This window comes from Caretta caretta, chromosome 3 (assembly GCF_965140235.1).
Source record: "Caretta caretta isolate rCarCar2 chromosome 3, rCarCar1.hap1, whole genome shotgun sequence".
Taxonomy (NCBI): domain Eukaryota; kingdom Metazoa; phylum Chordata; order Testudines; family Cheloniidae; genus Caretta; species Caretta caretta.
Window position 1 is genome coordinate 30,634,810 of NC_134208.1, and position 20,777 is coordinate 30,655,586.

A 20,777-nucleotide genomic window follows, 5' to 3' on the forward strand; every position below is an offset into this window, starting at 1 on the left:
ACCCTGCCACTATAAAACTTCTTGACAGTCTTTGCCTGAAGATTATACCAGACAATCTTGCTTTAAAATGCTCTTTCTAGTCTAGTCCTTTTCCTCCTGTTTTCAGTTTCTTGGAAACAACATACCACCTCAGATGGTGATCTTGTCATCTGATAGCTAGGTTGCTGCTTGAATGGGAGATTTCTAGGGAAAATGCAGGCTGGTGAAAAGTACTGCTGATTTCAGAAGGTGGCAGTTTTCCTGAGTTGGTAGTGAGCGAGTGACCCACCAGAGTGTGAAGGGTCAATGTGCCGCTGTAGCTGCTTTCTCTAGAGAGAGGCCTAAAACTGATACTGACGGGTCTCTTCAATGGAATCCAGGTGTTATGTCCAGCATCCTGGCCCAATTCCAACTTGGGTGATTATGTTCTGCCTTCTTAAATGTCCCCTGCATTTTCCATTGGATCTGGTGGTCTTTGCTTCCCAACTTACACTGTTAAAATACTTACTGTTTCACCCCAGGGGTGGTTACACTTTGGTGTTTGGTATAATTACTGCTGTTTGTAAAATCAATATTATAAAAAGGCGAAAGGTACTCAAATTATTCTGCGGCTGGCCCCCTCTTGTGTCAATGTCTAGCAAAGTTACTGTACATGGGACTGACCTGTGTATGAGAGAAGGAGATGGCACAGCTGAAAGCTCCTTTTCACAATAGTAATTTTACAAATCTACCCGCAACCCAATATTGTCTTTAAAGAGTCTTTCACACTGACAAGGTGATGGACTGTACCAGCTATGGATGATGATTCATGCTGGCCTTCAGTAATGATTAAATTCTAACTAAAGGATCTGGGATAAAATTTTTTAAAGTGCAGGCAGCGCTAGGTCAACGGGAGAGCTTCTCCCATCGACACATCTGCTTCCCAGGCAGGTGGAGTACCTACACCAATGGGGGAAGCTCTCCTGTCAACAGAGGTTGCATCTCCGCTCAGTGCTGCAATGGCACGCTGCATCGGCATAGCTGTGCTGGTGCATTTGAAGTGTAGGTAAGCCCTTGGGCTCTAAAGTTGTGTTTTCAAAAGTGACTTAGGCACTTGGAGCCTTTGAAAATTTTATTCCATCTGGTTTTAAGGTTAAGAGCAGGATTTCCTCCCTTTCTGTTGGATTAGTAAGAAATCTGTTACAAAAACCTGATTGTACATTGCTAGTTAACCCACTACCCACCAGACTACTTTAACTTTTGATTTTATTTTAAATTCCAGTAAAAATGATGATCCCCTCTTTGTAACTTACTAAATAAATAAATAAAAACTACCTGCTTGTGAAGCATGTTTCTAACCATACAAAGTGAAGAGACTATAAAATAGTAAAACACTTTCCTTTCAAAGTGGAGTAGATTGACTGCTTTAAATTACTGTGCTACAGATGCAAAAGAATTCTTATAAAATTATCCAGCTAAGTAGGTGCCTGCATTTTAATTTGATTGTTAATGGCTGAAGAGCATAACTCTACTGGGACACTGGGGACTTGCACATGAGTAAGTCAAGCTTGATTTTTTGTTTAAAAATTTTTTTTTTAATTAACTGTAATCAAGAAGACTGAGGTCGATCTTGAAATAGACATAAGGATAGTATTCTTGATTGCTCAGTTGTAAACCAGGAATGTCCATGCTCATCTGCAAAAGGAGACAAAGTAACTTAGGTGCTAGAAATAAACTCTATTCTGAGATACGATCACTTGTGTTTTTACATCCCTGTCAGTAAACAGAACATACTCTTACATTTGCTTTAATCAAAGCTTTCTGTCTGAGAAGTCATGCTCAGTTCTGACTGTGGATTCTTTTTGAAGTATTTATAAATTTTTTTAATTGTTCAAAACTAATTCTTCACCTCCTCCACCCTCCAGGGTGGATACCTACTAGCCACTTGTCTGTAAATTGCTCCCTACTATGGGATTGTGCTCACCTCCATTAGAATAAAATGAGGTTTTTGTAAATATTGCTTAGGAATAGCCAACAGAGGCTGGGGAGAAACCAGGGGGGCTTTTTGGTCACAGGAATTGCCACCCTGGATCCGACACGCGATGGTGGCCAGATGTTTCAGAGGGAGGTGTATGAAATATCCCATTAGGCCTCCCACACTAGATCTCCTAGCCCCTTGAGATAGCACCTCATGCTCCAGGGTTTAGGCCTATGTGATCTGCTTCCTGAGCACTGGTTTTAATTAAATTGATACAAAGTCTTGCAACTATAGTCTTGTTCAGAACTAATGGCCATAGTCTCTCATGCAGTAGCCTGAACACATACATCCAATATACTTGCTGCTGCTACTTCGTCCAGGTGTTTGAAGACTGCATTTAGAACATCTCTCAGGCGTTTTACAGACTTCTTGCTGGGCTGCAGCAGCACTGCCTGGAAATTCACCGGTAGGCCATACCTTTAAATACACAGACATGCACTTTTTGCTCTTGCATTCCTTTCAAAACTCTCTGGGAACTCTTCCTCCTCTTTCTCCAATCTCCTATCAGCCTGTCTTCACCAGCTCACTCCTCTCCACCAGTGCAGAGTGTCTTTCCCTTGTGCTGTCTCATCACCTGATCACAGTGCATGGGAGCACCCTTTCTAAAGTCGATTTAAACAACATGTGCTGTCCCCACTGTAGCCTTCATTTTACTCCTCCCCTGTAAATACACTTGAATAGTGACTTTCACCCTTTTGCCTCCTTCAAGCAACAGTGCTGTTCCTCTCAGTCATCTAAATTTTGTATGTGCTGGTAGCTCTAGCAATTCCTAACTCTAAAGTGGTGAGCCTTTCCCTCTAAAGTTGTCTGAACACTGCTACAGGAAAATAAACCGCTCGTTTTAACTTCTGCATATTTGCCCACTTACCTCAGGACAGATTCAACAAAAACTCTCAGGGCTTTTATGTGAATCCAAGCCACAAATGCTTCACTGAAGTTCACTTTCAGCCAGCGCAGTAGTGGCCCCTATGGCAATAAACAGAGTAACATTGCGGTTTCTCACCTTGCTTTGGAAGCAGTGATACTGGTGCTAATTCTGAACCATTCAGATTTACGATTGGGGGCCTGTAGGGTAGGAAGGATGATTTAGTGGATGGGGCACTAGACAGGGTTCCAGGCTCGTCCACAAGCTTGAGTGACCTTGAGTGGCAAGTCACTGACTCGACCCTGTGCCTCAGTTTTCCCCCTGTATAAAAGAGATTTTTCTACCCTACAGGGACGCTGTGAGCTAAAAATCCATTTATGATTGTGAGCTGCTGAGATACTACAGTGATGAGGGCCAAATCAGTCACTGGAAGGTCAAATCAAAGTGTTACTTGTTACTTACATATTGTTGTTTCTTATCAGAAGCTAATTTAATCATTTCTTCCTTTTCACATTTCAGTTCTTTCTCATCAAAATAAAATTCTCGGACCATGAACCTTAAAACAAATATATTGGCTTGTAATAGCTGCCACTCATGTAACTTGCCTGATCATCTGTCATACGCTTCTGGAATAATATGCATTTCTAAATTGCCAGCCAATACCATACAGCATGCTGAATGGTGCTGTTACCCCAGAGCAATGTGGAGTCACTTCAGCATAGCAGGAGTTATTCTCCCAGACACATTGTGCCTTAGGTGGGCAGCACCAGGAGCGGTGGTTGTGGACAGCTGCTGTGCCACTCTTGGAGAATGCCGTGTACATTCACCCCACAGAGGACAGACCCTGCTGGGTTTCCCTGCTCTCAGTGAATCTAGAGCCAGCAGCAGCAAGAGACGTGAGCAGTCCTTGCACTTAGAGAAGTGTAAAGGCTCTGGTTGTGCTTGGCTCCTGCTTCATGCAGGCCAGGGGCTCCCTGCATCCTCTCCCCACCCTGAGCAACCATGTGAGGCTGGCCCACTCTGCAGGAGCTATTCAGTAACTACAGTACCTGTTTTCTCTGGCTTTGGCTTTGAAATCATCCATCACTTTTCTAAACAGTGTCACAGTGAAGAGTCCTCCCTCCGCATCCTCAGCAATCATTCTGCAGGAAGGAAATGCACTGCAGTGAGCAAGCGTAGAGGATGCCCTGTGCTTTGATTACCTGGTTTCTGTTGCAATTCTCTTTTCCATTTACAAAACTGAATGATAACATGAACTTTTTTAGGTCTGCTGCTACTGAAAGCAACGGCAAAATATTTATTGATTTCTGCTGGAGCACGACTGGGCTTTCAGTTCTAGGCCCTCTATGACCAAGCTTCTGAACCCTGCCAGGCAGGTGGGTGTCTGTGTCTGCTTGCTTCTCTCCTATTGTTCCTTCTTTCTGGCTCCTGTTTGCCCCTCTTCTTCCTTTCTGTCCACCAATATTTTTGAGACAGGAAGTAGCAGACAATCCCCTTTCCTGCCCACTCCCTAACTTGCCCTTCTCCACTTTCTCCTGCTCCCATTGGTTCCTTCCCTCCTGATCTTCCATCTCCAAGCCTTTCATCTCTGGATTGGACCTTCTCTTCTGCCATGATCTACACTTTCCTGCTATTGGCTATCCACTGGAACTTTTACTTCCTGGTAAGTCCAACAGGGTAAGGGTTAACTAGGCTTTTGCTGCTACAAGAGACATCTTGGAAGCTGAATTAACCCATCCCCAATCAGGAAACAGTTAAATGGTAGCACTTGTGTAAGTGTCTGTAACTCCACTGGCTTTAATGACATGCCTATTTACATCAGGACAGAACTTGACCCATATTATTGTAACAACGTGTTCCTCTATTTTCATAACAATAGCAGGCAAAATAAATGGTTTGTTGAGTAGTCAGGTGTCAAGGTAAAAGGAGAGAGACCTGAATCACTAGACATTTCAAAAGAAAAGCAAGGTTATTGTAAAATAGCTCACAGAAGCATTTGCATTCATCTGCACTTTCCCACAACCAAGCAGCTTCCATTTTAATCAGGGATTGAAGTAGCAACAATGAGATTGAGAGGATAGTGTCGCTCCATACAGTCTCATGGAGCTCTTCTGTTACATGCACTATTCCCTCTGCAAGCCAGGGACTTCAAAGGATTAAGATGAAAACAGCACAGAGATCTCAGGAGCAAACAGGGGAGCTAGTTCAGGAATGTCACTCACTTTGTGGATCGAGGCACTACCATATCGGAGAGGGATTCATATGTTTTTTGCCATTGTGCATAGTTTGATCTGTTGGCAACACAAAACAAAGTGCATTAAGTAACGGAAAAGCGCAAGCATTTTTACTAAGTATATACATGGGTATGTGATAGCCAATGCCAGGCTGCACGGGGCATATTATAAATTAACTTATCAAAAGTCTATTACCACATCACCTGCCAATGAAGCTCTTTCACCAGGATTTATTCTAACATTCCAAACTCTAGAGCTGTTTCAAACTGCAGCCATTAAATAAATAAATTAATAAGAAATCAGCCTGCCAGCACACATTTCCTCATTCCCTCACATGTGGCATTCCTCCCCACTTCCTCCACCCAGTTATTCTAGCTGGAGGCCCAGCATGACCAAGGTTTCCAGTGATGGTTTTTCTAAATTTCAAAATAGCACAACTTTAAAATCTGGCATCGTACAGCCTTGAAGGTCTAGAAGCAGCAGCTTTATCCCATGGGAGAGGGGAGATTCCCAGCTTCCCAAAGGGACCCAACACTTACTCCTAGCCCACCCTGGAAGGGCCTGAGATAACAGACTATACACAGTGACATTTTGATGTTTAGACAAGGTATTTTTAGAATGATTTTTCCCCTCCCTTTGAGCCTTGGCCAGTTGGCAGCATGGTAAAAAGATGCACTTAATGTGCCACTAAGAGCATCCTAAAGCCAGAGGGCAAGGGGCTCCCAGGTGAAGCACTGAGTCTCAGCTGGCCTGTACACCCACCACCCACTGTCATGTTTATTTAAAAGGTGTCTCGCAATATATCACTGGAAAGCTAACTCACTGATCAATTAGTATGCTTGCACAGGGTATGTGCAGTTAGCAGATAAAGAATTATAAATGTGTGCTGGAACTATGTTCTTCAACTGCGCTTGGCAGGCAGGGCTTAAGGCACCCAGCCCTAGACTAAGGAATGTGCTTCCAGCTGGCTTGAATATATCACCAGTGTAAATTGAGCAAAGAGAGACCATGGAAATGCATTTACAGAGCAGGTGAACAAAGCCACCAAACTAGCGAGTGGGGGAGATAACCACTTAATTGTCATGACAGTGGGAGGAGACTGCAAATATTAAGATGGTGTCAGCTCCTTGGTGGACATACCAAGCTGAGCCCCCCAGGAAGGCTTCCTAACTTTGAAAAGAAAGATAAAATTTGAGGATATAAGCAAAGAGAGAGCCATTCTGGCATCCTTCTCCTGCTGAAACAAAGGAACAGAGTGCTTTGAGCTCTCTGTTGGCTCCTGGTTAAGAACTGGCCAGCCATGCTGGAAGAATGACCATGGCGAGAAAACTAGTTCATTAAGTTAGGTTTTAGTCTTAGAGGCATACTTTTACTTTTGTTTGTTTGTAACCATTCCTATCTCAATGCCTTCTACTTGGGATTGCTTAAATGTCTGTTATTTGTTAAAGAACCAAGGTGGGTGAGGTAATAGTTTTATTGGACCAACTTCTGTTGGTGAGAGACACAAGCTTTCGAGAGCTTGTGTGGCTCAAAAGCTTGTCTCTCTCACCACCAGAAGTTAGTCCAATAAAAGATATTACCTCACCCACCTGGGCTATCTAATAACCTGGGACCGACACAGCTATAACACTGCTGCATGTGCTTTGTTAACAAACTTGATCTTGTTTTATTACACACCCGTCTCAGTGCATTATTTCCAAATGTGGGGTAAAAACCTCAGCCAAACTAATAGCTGGTGCTGGGCACTGTTTCTTTAAAGGAGCAGCAAACTGAGTGCTACAGTGAGAGGGGCTGAGCACTGCAGAGGAGATGGTTTTGAGGAGACCCAGGACTGGAAGGGCTGCTTGGGTCACCCTGCAAGGAGTAATCAGGCTGGTGGAAGCCAGGGTGAGGCCATGGTGCTGCGAGCAGGCTGCTGGGACCAGGGCTCTGAGCCAACACAGAAGCGGTTAGGTTTACAGGGCAGATGGTGACACAACCCCATACTGTCTGGGGGAAACCCCAAAGTGTCACACACAGCTTTACAGGTACAGGGTTGTTTTTTTTTAAATAGTCCCAGTAAAAGTATTTTAAACTCTCAAAAAGTTTCTTAAAATAACTTTTCTGTACAATGTGTCATTAAAGAAACCATGATGATGGGGGTTGGTATAAAGGTTTAATGGGCTCTCAGTTGGCATGACTTGTGGCATGTGCATTGCACGTTTATGTAGTTCCTAGATGTATCTTAGACCTTGTCTACACTCAAAAATTAGACTGACCTAGCTTCATGTGAAAAATTTCACATCCTGAACAATGTAGTTACATCTACCTAACCCCCAGTGTAGATGTGGTTAGGTCGATGGAAGAATTCTTACATTGACCTAGTTACTACCTCTCAGAAAAGTGGATTAACTACATGGATGGGGGGAAAAACCCTTTTCCGTTAATGTAGGAAGTGTCTACACTATGTAGACACAGTGCAACACAGCAGCAGCACAGCTGAGCCGCTGTTATGTAGACATACCCTTAGAGATGGGCCCAAACCAAAACCCTATATCCAAACTTTGTGACTCTGACCCTGTCTTTCATAACTACCTCCCTCCCTCTTAAAAGGAAACCACACACACTTGCATTCTGTCTCTCTCCCTCCTTCCCCGAAAGGGAAGACATGAGATTATCTTACTTTGGAACTACAACGAGAAGAGTGATGAGATATTCTGAATTCAGCACAAAGTCTTCTTTGTTCACTATATCAGCTAAAGTACGAGTTAACAGATTTCCCCTAAAATAAAACAAATCAGAAGAAAAGAATCATGACTGGAGCATATACAGGTGACTACAGCACTTGGGAAATGTCAAGTGCTATACAGCTAACTGCGAAGTAGTGTTACATACTGAGGAATGCACGTTCCAGATCTGACATGTCTAAAGGCCTCGCCTACACACAGGTTTTGTACTAGTATATCTATTTTGGTAAGGGGGTGAGATTTCTTACACGAGTTATACCAGTACAACTCCTAGTGTGGACTCAGTTATACCAATATAAAGTTGCCTTATATCAGTTTAGTGTATTCCCCTGCTCATGTGGGAATATTTATTACCCCGGTACCACCGTGCCCACACTAGCAGTGTTGTACCACGTTAACTAAGTCTAGTTAAAGCAGTATAAGTTTTGTGTAGAGAAGCCCTTCAGCCCTTCCGCATTGCCAGGACATACTGTATAGAAAGACACCCTCCATGCCCCTGAGTCTGTGATGGTGAGTAGAACTGAAGCTTTCACTATACCCTTCATTAAGGTTCTTCATATTTTTGCTTCATCTCTTATTACAGCTCAATATATAACTGGAAACAGAACCACCACAGCCATGTTACTTCTCGCCTTGTCTTTCCCATACTGGAGGTCAATCCCTCTGAGGAATTGGAGAGGGGACAGCTAGTCTGGGAGCATCTGTCCCAGCTCCACTTAGCCACCCATGGGTATCTTCTGTCCCATGCGGCAAGTGCTCTTCTGCTGAGTCGGGGCTGGGAGGAAAGACCCAGGGAGCACAGCAAAACTCAAGTGAACAAACATGAATATAAAACAAAAAGCAAAAGCACAAGGGGGGGGGAAGGAGAGAGGCATGAAGGGAATAAAGAATGCAGACCCAAAAGGAGAGACAGAGTAACCCTGCCAGCGTATGCCACAAACAGTTAAGAGGGTGTTGGGGGAGGGAAGATGCTAATCCACCAGTTTGTTGCAAGGGGGGCAGGGGGTTGCGTCCTAAATAGAGCTAGGCAGGAAACAGTTTTTCTCTTTCTGGCAAAAATTTTGAGATTTTGAAAAATTTTCACATCCTAAATCTGGATAAAAAGTCAAAAATCTCAAATTTTTGTGAACTGAAACTCCAAAAGACTTTGATTGTGTTCTATTTTACTATAATTAGCTTACATTTCAAAACAAAAGGGCATTTCAAATGGAAAACCGGAATTGTTCAAACATGCCAAAATGAAACATTTCAACAATTTCAAAACCTTTTTTTCCAAAATGTTTTGTGTCGAAAAAATGCATTGAAACAGACCAGTTCCTGCTAACATTTTGGTTTTGACAGAAATAAAACAAACTAACAAAAAAACCCACTAAGATGAAGAATGCCTGGCTACTTCTCATCCTAACCATTCTCCAAAGTGCTAAGCTACATTGCATGTGGCACTCTTCTCCATTCCTGGAGCCCTACTTCCCCTCCCACAGGGCCTGGGTAACTTTCATTGGTACAGTTCAGCTCCCTGGGAACAGTCCCAGCAGTGTGGAGTGGCAGCTGTGAGGCTGTTTATGGAACTAGAGAACCTGCACAGGAAAGGCGAGCTCACATTAGCATTGAGACTTGTGTTGGCACTGACAGTGGGTTTGCCAGGCACTCTCTAAGATGCGCCAAAAGTTCTGTTTACAGATGTTTTCTTCTCAAATGGGTTGCTTAAAATTCACCTTACCTAGGATTTTCTAACTCCCATTGGCAGTGGGGAGATGATAAAAGCAGACTTGAATTTAAAAAGAATGGAGCTGGCCAGTCAAATCTCATTGCTTGTTTAAGGAAAATTACAAAAGTAGTGAATCAAGGGAACCCAACATACCTTATATTTATAATCGTCTCAACATGTTTAAAGAGTGAACTTATTTAACCCAGTGACGAGAGGAAAGAGAACATTTACAAAAGCAAGAGGGGGTAGCTATGAGTAACAGGATGAAATTAAGAATGGGAAGGCTGATCATCAGTGAGATGCAGACAGCGGTGTAATGGTCTCCCAGGGGAAATAATGGAAGCACAATTGCATGTGACTTCTATAACCAAGTATAGGATACAATCTGCATCGCATGGGATTGCACTGGTTGACTTAGTAGAACGTCCCCATCTCTTATTGCTGATACTATGCGATACACTCAGAACAAATGCAATGATATTAGGTTTTGATGCATTACAAAGCAAGTCAGTCACATTGCCTCTATAGATAAGAGTTATGAACTTCAGCCGAAGCAAAGAGAAGGAATCTATTGGTCTGACTTTAAGAGGTACTGGACATCCCCATTCTCACTTAACTTCCACTAGATCTGTGGGCGCTCAGCACTTCTGACAATTACTCTCGATACTCATTCCTGTCGGAACATGTACATTTTTATAAAGTGGGCAGGAAAGTACGTACATACATACAAACAACACCCCAGCACAAACACTCAACATACACAGGCACATACTGTACATACACAGTTTTTCTTTCCAGGCTTTGCAAATTTCCTTTAATGTTGTTGTACGCTGCTGTTCGTGACTTCAGGTCTGTTTCTATTTGTGTGATTTGCTAAATACAAAAGCAAAAATGCAACTGATGTAAACTGACTGCATTTACGTTTACAAAATCAACAGTGCTGTCAAATAAGTAGCACAATGCCTGGAGGTGGACCAAATGCTAAATTCGTTACAGGTACATTTTCATGACATTTTCAGTGCATTCACCAGCACAAGTAAGAGAGTTATCAGATGGCATGTTTGTTAATGAAGGGTGTTACACTTGCAAAGAGGTAGCTTCACCTGGGTTTAAGAAAATAACTATAGGAAAAGTGGTTGTGAACAGAATTCATTGTTTCCATGCTCTCTCCATTTCACCTCCCTCCCATTATATCCAATGCGTTAGGCCTCAACCATGATCTGGGCCCTATTGTGCTAGGAAGTATAGTGATATAAAATAGCAGATGGCTCCTGCCCCAAGAAGTTTACAGTGTAAATAATTCATCCATCCTGCAATGTGTTTTGATTTAATGTAAAGCCATGAATACTGTAGAAAAAAAATACAATATTTTCCACATGGACAACAACATTGTAATATATAATAATAACAAAAGTATTATAATAAAGGAGATTAAAGCAGTAGGAAGCTTATATAAAAATATTCTAGGAAGATGGGGTAGCCAGGCATCTGTTTTTTGACTGGAACATGCAGTCAAAAAGGGACCCTGGCAACCGATTCCTCGGAGCCACGGTAAACGTGGCCAAGAACCACCACCCCCCCCCGCCCATCGTACCCCAATCCCCTGCCCCAACCCACACTCAAACCCCCTGGCCCAGCCTGGAGCCCCCTCCTGCACCCCAAACCCCTCATCCCTGCCCCACCCCAAAGCCCACACCCCCAGCCGGGGCCCTCACCTCCCCCACACCCCAACACCCTGGCCCAGCCCAGAGCCCCTTCTGTGCCCCAAACCTCTCATCCCCAGCCCCACCCCAGAGCCTGCACCCCCAGCCCAGAGCCCATACCCCCTCCCACACCCCAACCCCCTACAGTCTGGTGAAAGTGAGTGAAGGTGGGGAAGAGTTAGGGAAGGAGGGGGCCTCAGAGAAGGGGCGGGGCAGGGGTGTTTGGTTTTGTGTGATTAGCAAGTTGGCAACCCTACAGGAAGAGCTGTTAAGGCACATTGTCATCCTCCTGTGACATGAGTAGGTTTCACCATATATTATTCTGAGTAGATTTCACCAGCATTATTTCATAATGAAAACATCACACTGACTATTTCAGTACAAACGGTCCGCTTCTGCTCCTACTCAACTCAGTGGCAAAGCTCCATTGACTCTGACAGGGGAAGGACCAGACACTGATACTAGCCCTGAGAACTGCAACAGCATGATACTCCCATTTGGATGTCTTTTTAGAAGTCGGTGAGTACGATTTACCTTTGCTAATGCTTCTGAAATATTCTTCAGTGGCTGCTTTATGGGATATTTGGCCATGTCCCACTCAAACCGGGTCAGGTAACTAATTAGGTCAACTGAAAAGATACAAATATATGTATGAAACAAGCAAGCTGAGAAATCCACTACACTATGTTCAAAAACTGAAAGTAAAATACAACTTTGGGAGCTATTCTCCACTTGCTTCACTAGCCATACCTTTCATTAACATTAGAGAGGGGCTCACCCAGAATCCCACTTCTGAATGACCCCAGAGTTCCGCACCAGATCTGAACTTCACAAACCAGAAGCACAACTCTAAAACACCCTCAAGATCCTCCCCTGCCGCCCCCGCTTTCCCCAAACTTGGAAAAAGTTCAGATCCAGAATTAAACTTTTTTCAGAGTAACAGCCGTGTTAGTCTGTATTCGCAAAAGGAAAAGGAGTACTTGTGGCACCTTAGAGACTAACCAATTTATTTGAGCATGAGCTTTCGTGAGCTACAGCTCACTTCATCGGATGCATACCGTGGAAACTGCAGCAGACTTTATATATACACAGAGAATATGAAACAATACCTCCTCCAACCCCACTGTCCTGCTGGTAATAGCTTATCTAAAGTGATCATCAGGTGGGCCATTTCCAGCACAAATCCAGGTTTTCTCACCCTCCACCCCCCCACACAAATTCACTCTCCTGCTGGTGCTCGCCCATCCAAAGTGACAACTCTTTACATAATCAAGTCGGGCTATTTCCTGCACAAATCCAGGTTTTCTCACATCCCCCCACCCCCATACACACACAAACTCACTCTCCTGCTGGTAATAGCTCATCAAACTGACCACTCTCCAAGTTTAAATCCAAGTTAAACCAGAACATCTGGGGGGGGGGGTAGGAAAAAACAAGAGGAAACAGGCTACCTTGCATAATGACTTAGCCACTCCCAGTCTCTATTTAAGCCTAAATTAATAGTATCCAATTTGCAAATGAATTCCAATTCAGCAGTTTCTCGCTGGAGTCTGGATTTGAAGTTTTTTTGTTTTAAGATAGCGACCTTCATGTCTGTGATTGCGTGACCAGAGAGATTGAAGTGTTCTCCGACTGGTTTATGAATGTTATAATTCTTGACATCTGATTTGTGTCCATTTATTCTTTTACGTAGAGACTGTCCAGTTTGACCAATGTACATGGCAGAGGGGCATTGCTGGCACATGATGGCATATATCACATTGGTGGATGTGCAGGTGAACGAGCCTCTGATAGTGTGGCTGATGTTATTAGGCCCTGTGATGGTGTCCCCTGAATAGATATGTGGGCACAATTGGCAACGGGCTTTGTTGCAAGGATAAGTTCCTGGGTAAGTGCTTCTGTTGTGTGGTATGTGGTTGTTGGTGAGTATTTGCTTCAGGTTGCGGGGCTGTCTGTAGGCAAGGACTGGCCTGTCTCCCAAGACTTGTGAGAGTGTTGGGTCATCCTTTAGGATAGGTTGTAGATCCTTAATAATGCGTTGGAGGGGTTTTAGTTGGGGGCTGAAGGTGACGGCTAGTGGCGTTCTGTTATTTTCTTTGTTAGGCCTGTCCTGTAGTAGGTAACTTCTGGGAACTCTTCTGGCTCTATCAATCTGTTTTTTTACTTCTGCAGGTGGGTACTGTAGTTGTAAGAAAGCTTGACAGAGATCTTGTAGGTGTTTGTCTCTGTCTGAGGGGTTGGAGCAAATGCGGTTGTATCGCAGAGCTTGGCTGTAGACGATGGATCGTGTGGTGTGGTCAGGGTGAAAGCTGGAGGCATGCAGGTAGGAATAGCGGTCAGTAGGTTTCCGGTATAGGGTGGTGTTTATGTGACCATTGTTTATTAGCACTGTAGTGTCCAGGAAGTGGATCTCTTGTGTGGACTGGACCAGGCTGAGGTTGGTGGTGGGATGGAAATTGTTGAAATCATGGTGGAATTCCTCAAGGGCTTCTTTTCCATGGGTCCAGATGATGAAGATGTCATCAATATAGCGCAAGTAGAGTAGGGGCTTTAGGGGACGAGAGCTGAGGAAGCGTTGTTCTAAATCAGCCATAAAAATGTTGGCATACTGTGGGGCCATGCGGGTACCCATAGCAGTGCCGCTGATCTGAAGGTATACATTGTCCCCAAATGTGAAATAGTTATGGGTAAGGACAAAGTCACAAAGTTCAGCCACCAGGTTAGCCGTTATCGGGGATAGTGTTCTTGACGGCTTTTAGTCCATCTTTGTGTGGAATGTTGGTGTAGAGGGCTTCTACATCCATAGTAGCCAGGATGGTGTTATCAGGAAGATCACCGATGGATTGGAGTTTCCTCAGGAAGTCAGTGGTGTCTCGAAGGTAGCTGGGAGTGCTGGTAGCGTAGGGCCTGAGGAGGGAGTCTACATAGCCAGACAATCCTGCTGTCAGGGTGCCAATGCCGGAGATGATGGGGCGCCCAGGATTTCCAGGTTTATGGATCTTGGGTAGTAGATAGAATATCCCAGGTTGGGGTTCCAGGGGTGTGTCTGTGCGGATTTGATCTTGTGCTTTTTCAGGAAGTTTCTTGAGCAAATGCTGTAGTTGCTTTTGGTAACTCTCAGTGGGATCATAGGGTAATGGCTTGTAGAAACTCGTGTTGGAGAGCTGCCGAGCAGCCTCTTGTTCATATTCCGACCTATTCATGATGACAACAGCACCTCCTTTGTCAGCCTTTTTGATTATGATGTCAGAGTTGTTTCTGAGGCTGTGGATGGCATTGCGTTCCGCATGGCTGAGGTTATGGGGCAAGTGATGCTGCTTTTCCACAATTTCAGCCCGTGCACGTCGGCGGAAGCACTCTATGTAGAAGTCCATCTAGAATCCCTCTTTCTGTAGTGTTGGTAGGGAGACCTCTGTGGATTAGTATGTTGTTCAGAGGTATTTTGGAAATATTCCTTGAGTCGGAGACGTCGAAAATAGGATTCTAGGTCACCACAGAACTGTATCATGTTCGTGGGGGTGGAGGGGCAGAAGGAGAGGCCCCGAGATAGAACAGCTGCTTCTGCTGGGCTGAGAGTATAGTTGGATAGGTTAACGACCCAACACTCTCACAAGTCTTGGGAGACAGGCCAGTCCTTGCCTACAGACAGCCCCGCAACCTGAAGCAAATACTCACCAACAAACACATACCACACAACAGAACCACTAACCCAGGAACTTATCCTTGCAACAAAGCCCGTTGCCAATTGTGCCCACATATCTATTCAGGGGACACCATCACAGGGCCTAATAACATCAGCCACACTATCAGAGGCTCGTTCACCTGCACATCCACCAATGTGATATATGCCATCATGTGCCAGCAATGCCCCTCTGCCATGTACATTGGTCAAACTGGACAGTCTCTACGTAAAAGAATAAATGGACACAAATCAGATGTCAAGAATTATAACATTCATAAACCAGTCGGAGAACACTTCAATCTCTCTGGTCACGCAATCACAGACATGAAGGTCGCTATCTTAAAACAAAAAAACTTCAAATCCAGACTCCAGCGAGAAACTGCTGAATTGGAATTCATTTGCAAATTGGATACTATTAATTTAGGCTTAAATAGAGACTGGGAGTGGTTAAGTCATTATGCAAGGTAGCCTGTTTCCTCTTGTTTTTTCCTACCCCCCCCCCTCCAGATGTTCTGGTTTAACTTGGATTTAAACTTGGAGAGTGGTCAGTTTGATGAGCTATTACCAGCAGGAGAGTGAGTTTGTGTGTGTATGGGGGTGGGGGGGATGTGAGAAAACCTGGATTTGTGCAGGAAATAGCCCGACTTGATTATGTAAAGAGTTGTCACTTTGGATGGGCTAGCACCAGCAGGAGAGTGAATTTGTGTGGGGGGGTGGAGGGTGAGAAAACCTGGATTTGTGCTGGAAATGGCCCACCTGATGATCACTTTAGATAAGCTATTACCAGCAGGACAGTGGGGTGGGAGGAGGTATTGTTTCATATTCTCTGTGTATATATAAAGTCTGCTGCAGTTTCCACGGTATGCATCCGATGAAGTGAGCTGTAGCTCACGAAAGCTCATGCTCAAATAAATTGGTTAGTCTCTAAGGTGCCACAAGTACTCCTTTTCTTTTTAGAATTAAACTTTGTAGCACAGGCCCAACTAATTAATAATCAAGTCATACATCCTCACTGAGGTAAATTGTTCCCAATCAATTAGACCCAGATCCTCAACAATATTCAAACACCTAACTTCCAGTGGAAAATATTTTTGAGGATCGGGGCATTAGTATCTATCACCAAACTAGAGTCACTATAAAATTAGCTGTGCCTGTTCTGGACAAAAAGATATTCAACAGTTTCAGATTTTGCAGTCATTCTCATTTGAGGCAAATATGCTCATGAAACACACCTCAGTTTTGATTATTAAAGTGTGGCTGAAGTTTATAATCATATCAGTAGGAGCTGATATCATTCGGGCAAACACTGGAGTTAATGGAATTGCATTGAGAGAAGTATTTCACCCAATTTGCTACTGATACAGCTGATACTGTTACTCAGTTTTGACTCTGTCAGACTCCTCCTGAAGTCAAACCTGAATAAGGAGTGAGTCAAAACTGAGCAAGAAACTCCTGATTTGGCTTTGACAGTGTACCAGTGCAAGCATAAACTCAGAATTCCCAAGCTAATGGAAGCAAAGCTGTGCAACAGTGTTTCTACGAAAGAATAAATCAATCCCAGGACCCAAAGTCAGAAATTCACAGCAAATTCTGTTACGCATACAGCCCCCATGAATGAATCACTCTGAAACTGAGAAATGGGAGCCTCTACTCCTTCCTGTGATGGGGCAGAAATTTACCAGTGACTCCCAGCTAGCAAAAAGGATTCTTGCCATGAAGCACCTCTTTGAAAACAGTGATCGTTAGTGTCCGCTACCATCAAAGGTTGAGTAGACATTACAAAACCAAATGAATGTTTTTGCTCATCAATATGTCAAATGCTGTTATGAAACAGGCAATTTTTTGCATAAGTCAACCCAGAAAAGTTGTACACTGATGTTACGTCAGTGTAGGGTTGTCTTTATGCAAGGTTGTCCGATGTGATAAGCTCACATGTCCTCAGGTTGTGTCATGACGTGACAAGACCATGATGCTACATTAGAATTCTACCGTGTCCCATCAAAAGTTCAGGCAACCTTTAGAAATTATTGTAGGACTGTCATGGGGTGAGCTGGCCCTTTAAGGGAGCTGGGGTTTGGCTGCACCCTGTGCCAGGCTCAGCCTGCCTTCCCAACAGAAGAGAGTAAGTCCTGTGATCACATGGTAGAAGATTGGGCCTCAGAGTTGGACCTACTGGAATATAATGGGCAGCCTGAGTTGAGGGAGGAGGCTGGAGACAAGAAGGAAGACAAAGGCTCTCTTCAGTATCCAGGCAGCAGGTCTGGGACTGTAACCCTGTAGGCTAGGAAGCTCGAAGTTCATATATTGGAGAAAGGCCCCAGCAGGCCAGCAGAGGACCTGGGGAGTGAGACCTACAGGGAACAGATAGGTGCCTGCAGGAGGCTGTGAGTCAGGGGAAAGGACCCACAAACTGGTATCATCCCACAAATAATATTTGGGTTCAATGTGAAAACAGTAATTCATTGTCCTCAGCCAGTGCAACATTGGGAGGCAGTTTTCAGAGCAAGACAGCCTAAAATACAATGCCACCCAATGTAATTTCCCCACGACTACTTCCTCTACTCAGTGGATTTTACACCTGCGTAGTTTTTTTTATACATAATAAAAGCTGGCTGCCTCCTAGACTGCAACCAGAGTAAGACAGGGTGTGTGGTGTAGAGTCCATGCTTGGGGGAAACACCTTCAGGGCTTGGCTTTGCACTGTGCCATGTGAAGAGCTGAGAGTAGAAGCACCAGGTTGAAAGAGGTGAGCAGGATGGGGAATGCTGCAGTTTTCATCCTCAGACAGATGAGGCCCTCCACTACCTCGGAGGAAAGAGGCCTAAGAAAAGGACAGTATAGCGTCCCCCATGCTACCTCTTACTCAGAAGTATCTGTTTGAAGAATTGAGTGTAATGAGAGTAAAATAAACTTGTTAATTTTACAGAAATAAATAATATATAAATGTGTGTAGATAAATGTTTGATGACTTCATAATTTTTTTTGCAATATGTAATTCATACTTAGGCCCTTCCCTCCCATTAGCCTTAGGCCCCTCATAACCTTAACCCGGCCCTGTTTGCAGGGTTGAGGATTTTGCCTGTTAAGAGCACATTAATGTTTATTATATTGCATGCTCTGTGTGGAGGCAGGCTGCACTTATGTGGGTGTTACAAGGTGGAAAGGCAAGGGGTCCAGCCCGTCCCTACTCCAAGTTCTGGCCTTTGAGGACAGGCATTCTGGGACCCTGTAGTTCCCCAGAAGGATCATATGACTACAGCCTACAACAAGGCCTATTGGGAAAAGGGGCAGGACTATACAAGGCTCCCTTCTGCTCACTGTGACAGAGATTTAGTTGAGAAGGTGAAGGGCCAAATTGCCAACATGCCAAATCAGCTTAGCAGCTGGAGGGAAAGTGAGGCAGTGGATGCACCTCTGTGCTGGAGAGGTAAGATGTCTGTTACAGTCACTTCGGAGTTTGTTTCTTTCATGTGCATAGTGAAAAGTAATGCTTTATAGGTGACAAACCTAACTGAAACCTGGTTTCTAGGCAAGGTGTGCCTGAATACAACATGGAGCTACTTGCAACTAATGATGTGGAAATTGCTCATGAAAACACATGGAAGACAGAAGTTCCAAGAAGACTTTACCAACCCCCTCCCTGGGGCAAACAAGCCAAAACACTCAAAACATTAAATTCAGAGTTCTCTTTACCTTGGGCACGCCACATCACATGGTCCCTGCCCAGATATCTAACCTGGCCCCCTTCTGTGTTCTCTGCAGCTCAATCATCTCTGAACCTGCCAGTGATGCCAAGGATCCCCCTTTTCTGCTCCTTTTTTATGTCTGGAATGCCCCTCCCCCAATACCTATTCACCAAAGCACCTTCCTTCCCACATTCAGATGCCTCTTAAAACTCATTTCTGACAGCTTTCCTAGAGAAGGAGGTCAGGTAACATGCACACAAACTGAATTGCCTTCCTGAGGAAATGCATGCTCTTATTATTGTAGCTTATGGGTTCCAGCCATATGCTATGGAGTATGATAAAATAGCCTCAAGGGTCTCTCTGTGGCAACAGAAGTGAGCACTCTGTGTGACTTTTCCTCACTGGGTTAACTGACTTCAAAATCATCTTAGAGCAGGTACAACGCCAATGAAAGCTGGTTACTGTAAACCTGCAAGTCTGTTAGCCAGTCAAGAGCGTTTGGAAGAAAGTCGGCATTTGAGCAGCAGGAGAGAAAATAGTATCCAGCTTGATACTCTTGGTCAGAAGAAAGAGATGAGCACTGGTAGTCACCCACATAGTCTGTGAATGATCTGACGGTGTTAATCAGCCTAGTTTGGATAGTAAATAGATGTAGCAAATTCTACACAAGCTTCCACAAGCATTTGTTCAAACTTCACAGTCACTCTGACCCTTTTTATGTCTGCATTTCACTCACACTAGTACTTCCAAAGTGACCTTTAAGTCTTTCCAAAGTTGTTGTGCAACAGTACTCGGAGCTGGGATAATTTGAGATGGGACGCTGCTTGACACAACAGGGACACACTATTCCCCAAACCCCTCACCAGAGCTACTAAATGAGCCAAACAATCTACCACACCTTTGCAGCTGGGACAGCACACACTGATTTTGTGTGTCCCAGGCAATCAGTGCTCTGTCCCTGTAGTGTGCTAATTGTAATAGGAATAGCACTCCAGGCAAGCCTTTGTTTCCTCTTATGGGCCACACATTACCCCTTCTAAAACTGATTAAGCTGCTATTCATCCCTGAGATTCAAAGCTCCAGAGCTTCTGCAAGCCCCTCCTCCTGATCATGAATTACATTTATCCACCTAGGAAGTAAACAGAATTTCTATACCATCACAAACTTTCAATACAAAATACCAGATATTTACAGAAAACTGTAAAGAATCTATCCAAAGGTAAGAGAAAGATCCTCAAAAAATTGCATTAATTCAAATACTAAAAATCCTTGAGGAAAATCACTGCTAGTAGTAGTAAATATTCATATTATGGTAGCACCTGAGGTCTGACCTGGGATTAGGGGCTTCATTGTGCTGGGTACAATGTACAAACAAAGAAAAGAGACATTTCCTGCCCTGAAGTGCTTACAATCCAGCTGCTGTTGGCACTCCAAGAGCCAAAAGACAGGCTATAAGATAAATCCTACAAGGAAATTATTGAAATTATTATCCTTCAAGGCTGTGAATTAGTCACTCAGCTGTAATAATTTTATTCCACACTGTTTAATTCTTCAAAATGCATATGTATTTCCGCCCCTGTTTTATCCCCTCTTGCTGTTCCTATGAGTTTTGATCTCCTTCTACTATAGAACATAATTTGTAAAGCTGGCATAACTCCACTGAATTTCAAGTCACCTTGAATCAATGTTGCTATAAATGACAGCAGATTTGGGCCTAGCACCTTTGGAAAAGCTTTATTTTCACTCCCTAGCTTTTGAAGTTCGTATAATTATGCCGCAAGAAGGCATTTCCTGCTGTTGTGATGGGCTAGTGTTCCTGGTAGCATATTCATTTTGCTTTTTATAAAAGGCGTACCCCACCTGCCCAACACTAACTGGCTCCTGCCCTAATGAAGTCTGCATATGTCTGTTGGCTAAACTAAAAAGGCAGTGTGTTGTGCTATTCCCAGCCCTCCCTGCATGAATGTAGACAAGACACTGTCATGTAGACACACATGCCATTTTGATAGTTTAGTCTCCTGAGGGCTGAAATACTTCGGTTTAATTCTGGGTTGGTGTGGAGATGGCTGGATGGTGTTTTGTCACCTATGATTTACAGGAAATCAGACTAGATGATCTGGTGGCCCCTTCTGGCCTTAAACTCTCTGAATTCAGAAAGTCTGGGCCATATTTCCGTC

The 20,777-nt window shown here is 43.9% G+C and overlaps 1 protein-coding gene across 1 annotated transcript in view; it reads right to left on the minus strand.

Annotated features, from left to right (window-relative positions):
* Positions 1 to 1,266: 1,266 nt before the first annotated feature.
* ATP6V1C2 (ATPase H+ transporting V1 subunit C2) overlaps positions 1,267 to 20,777 on the minus strand; it is a 30,326-nt gene continuing 10,815 nt past the window's right edge. Inside the window, exons 6-14 of the mRNA XM_048845492.2 lie at positions 11,767 to 11,861; positions 10,311 to 10,402; positions 7,758 to 7,856; positions 5,084 to 5,152; positions 3,911 to 4,003; positions 3,324 to 3,417; positions 2,865 to 2,962; positions 2,284 to 2,413; positions 1,267 to 1,653 (exon numbers count right to left, since the gene is read on the minus strand). Coding sequence (XP_048701449.2) covers positions 1,558 to 1,653; positions 2,284 to 2,413; positions 2,865 to 2,962; positions 3,324 to 3,417; positions 3,911 to 4,003; positions 5,084 to 5,152; positions 7,758 to 7,856; positions 10,311 to 10,402; positions 11,767 to 11,861 — 866 coding nt within the window. The 3' untranslated portion in view covers positions 1,267 to 1,557. The remainder of the gene's footprint in view (positions 1,654 to 2,283; positions 2,414 to 2,864; positions 2,963 to 3,323; positions 3,418 to 3,910; positions 4,004 to 5,083; positions 5,153 to 7,757; positions 7,857 to 10,310; positions 10,403 to 11,766; positions 11,862 to 20,777) is intronic.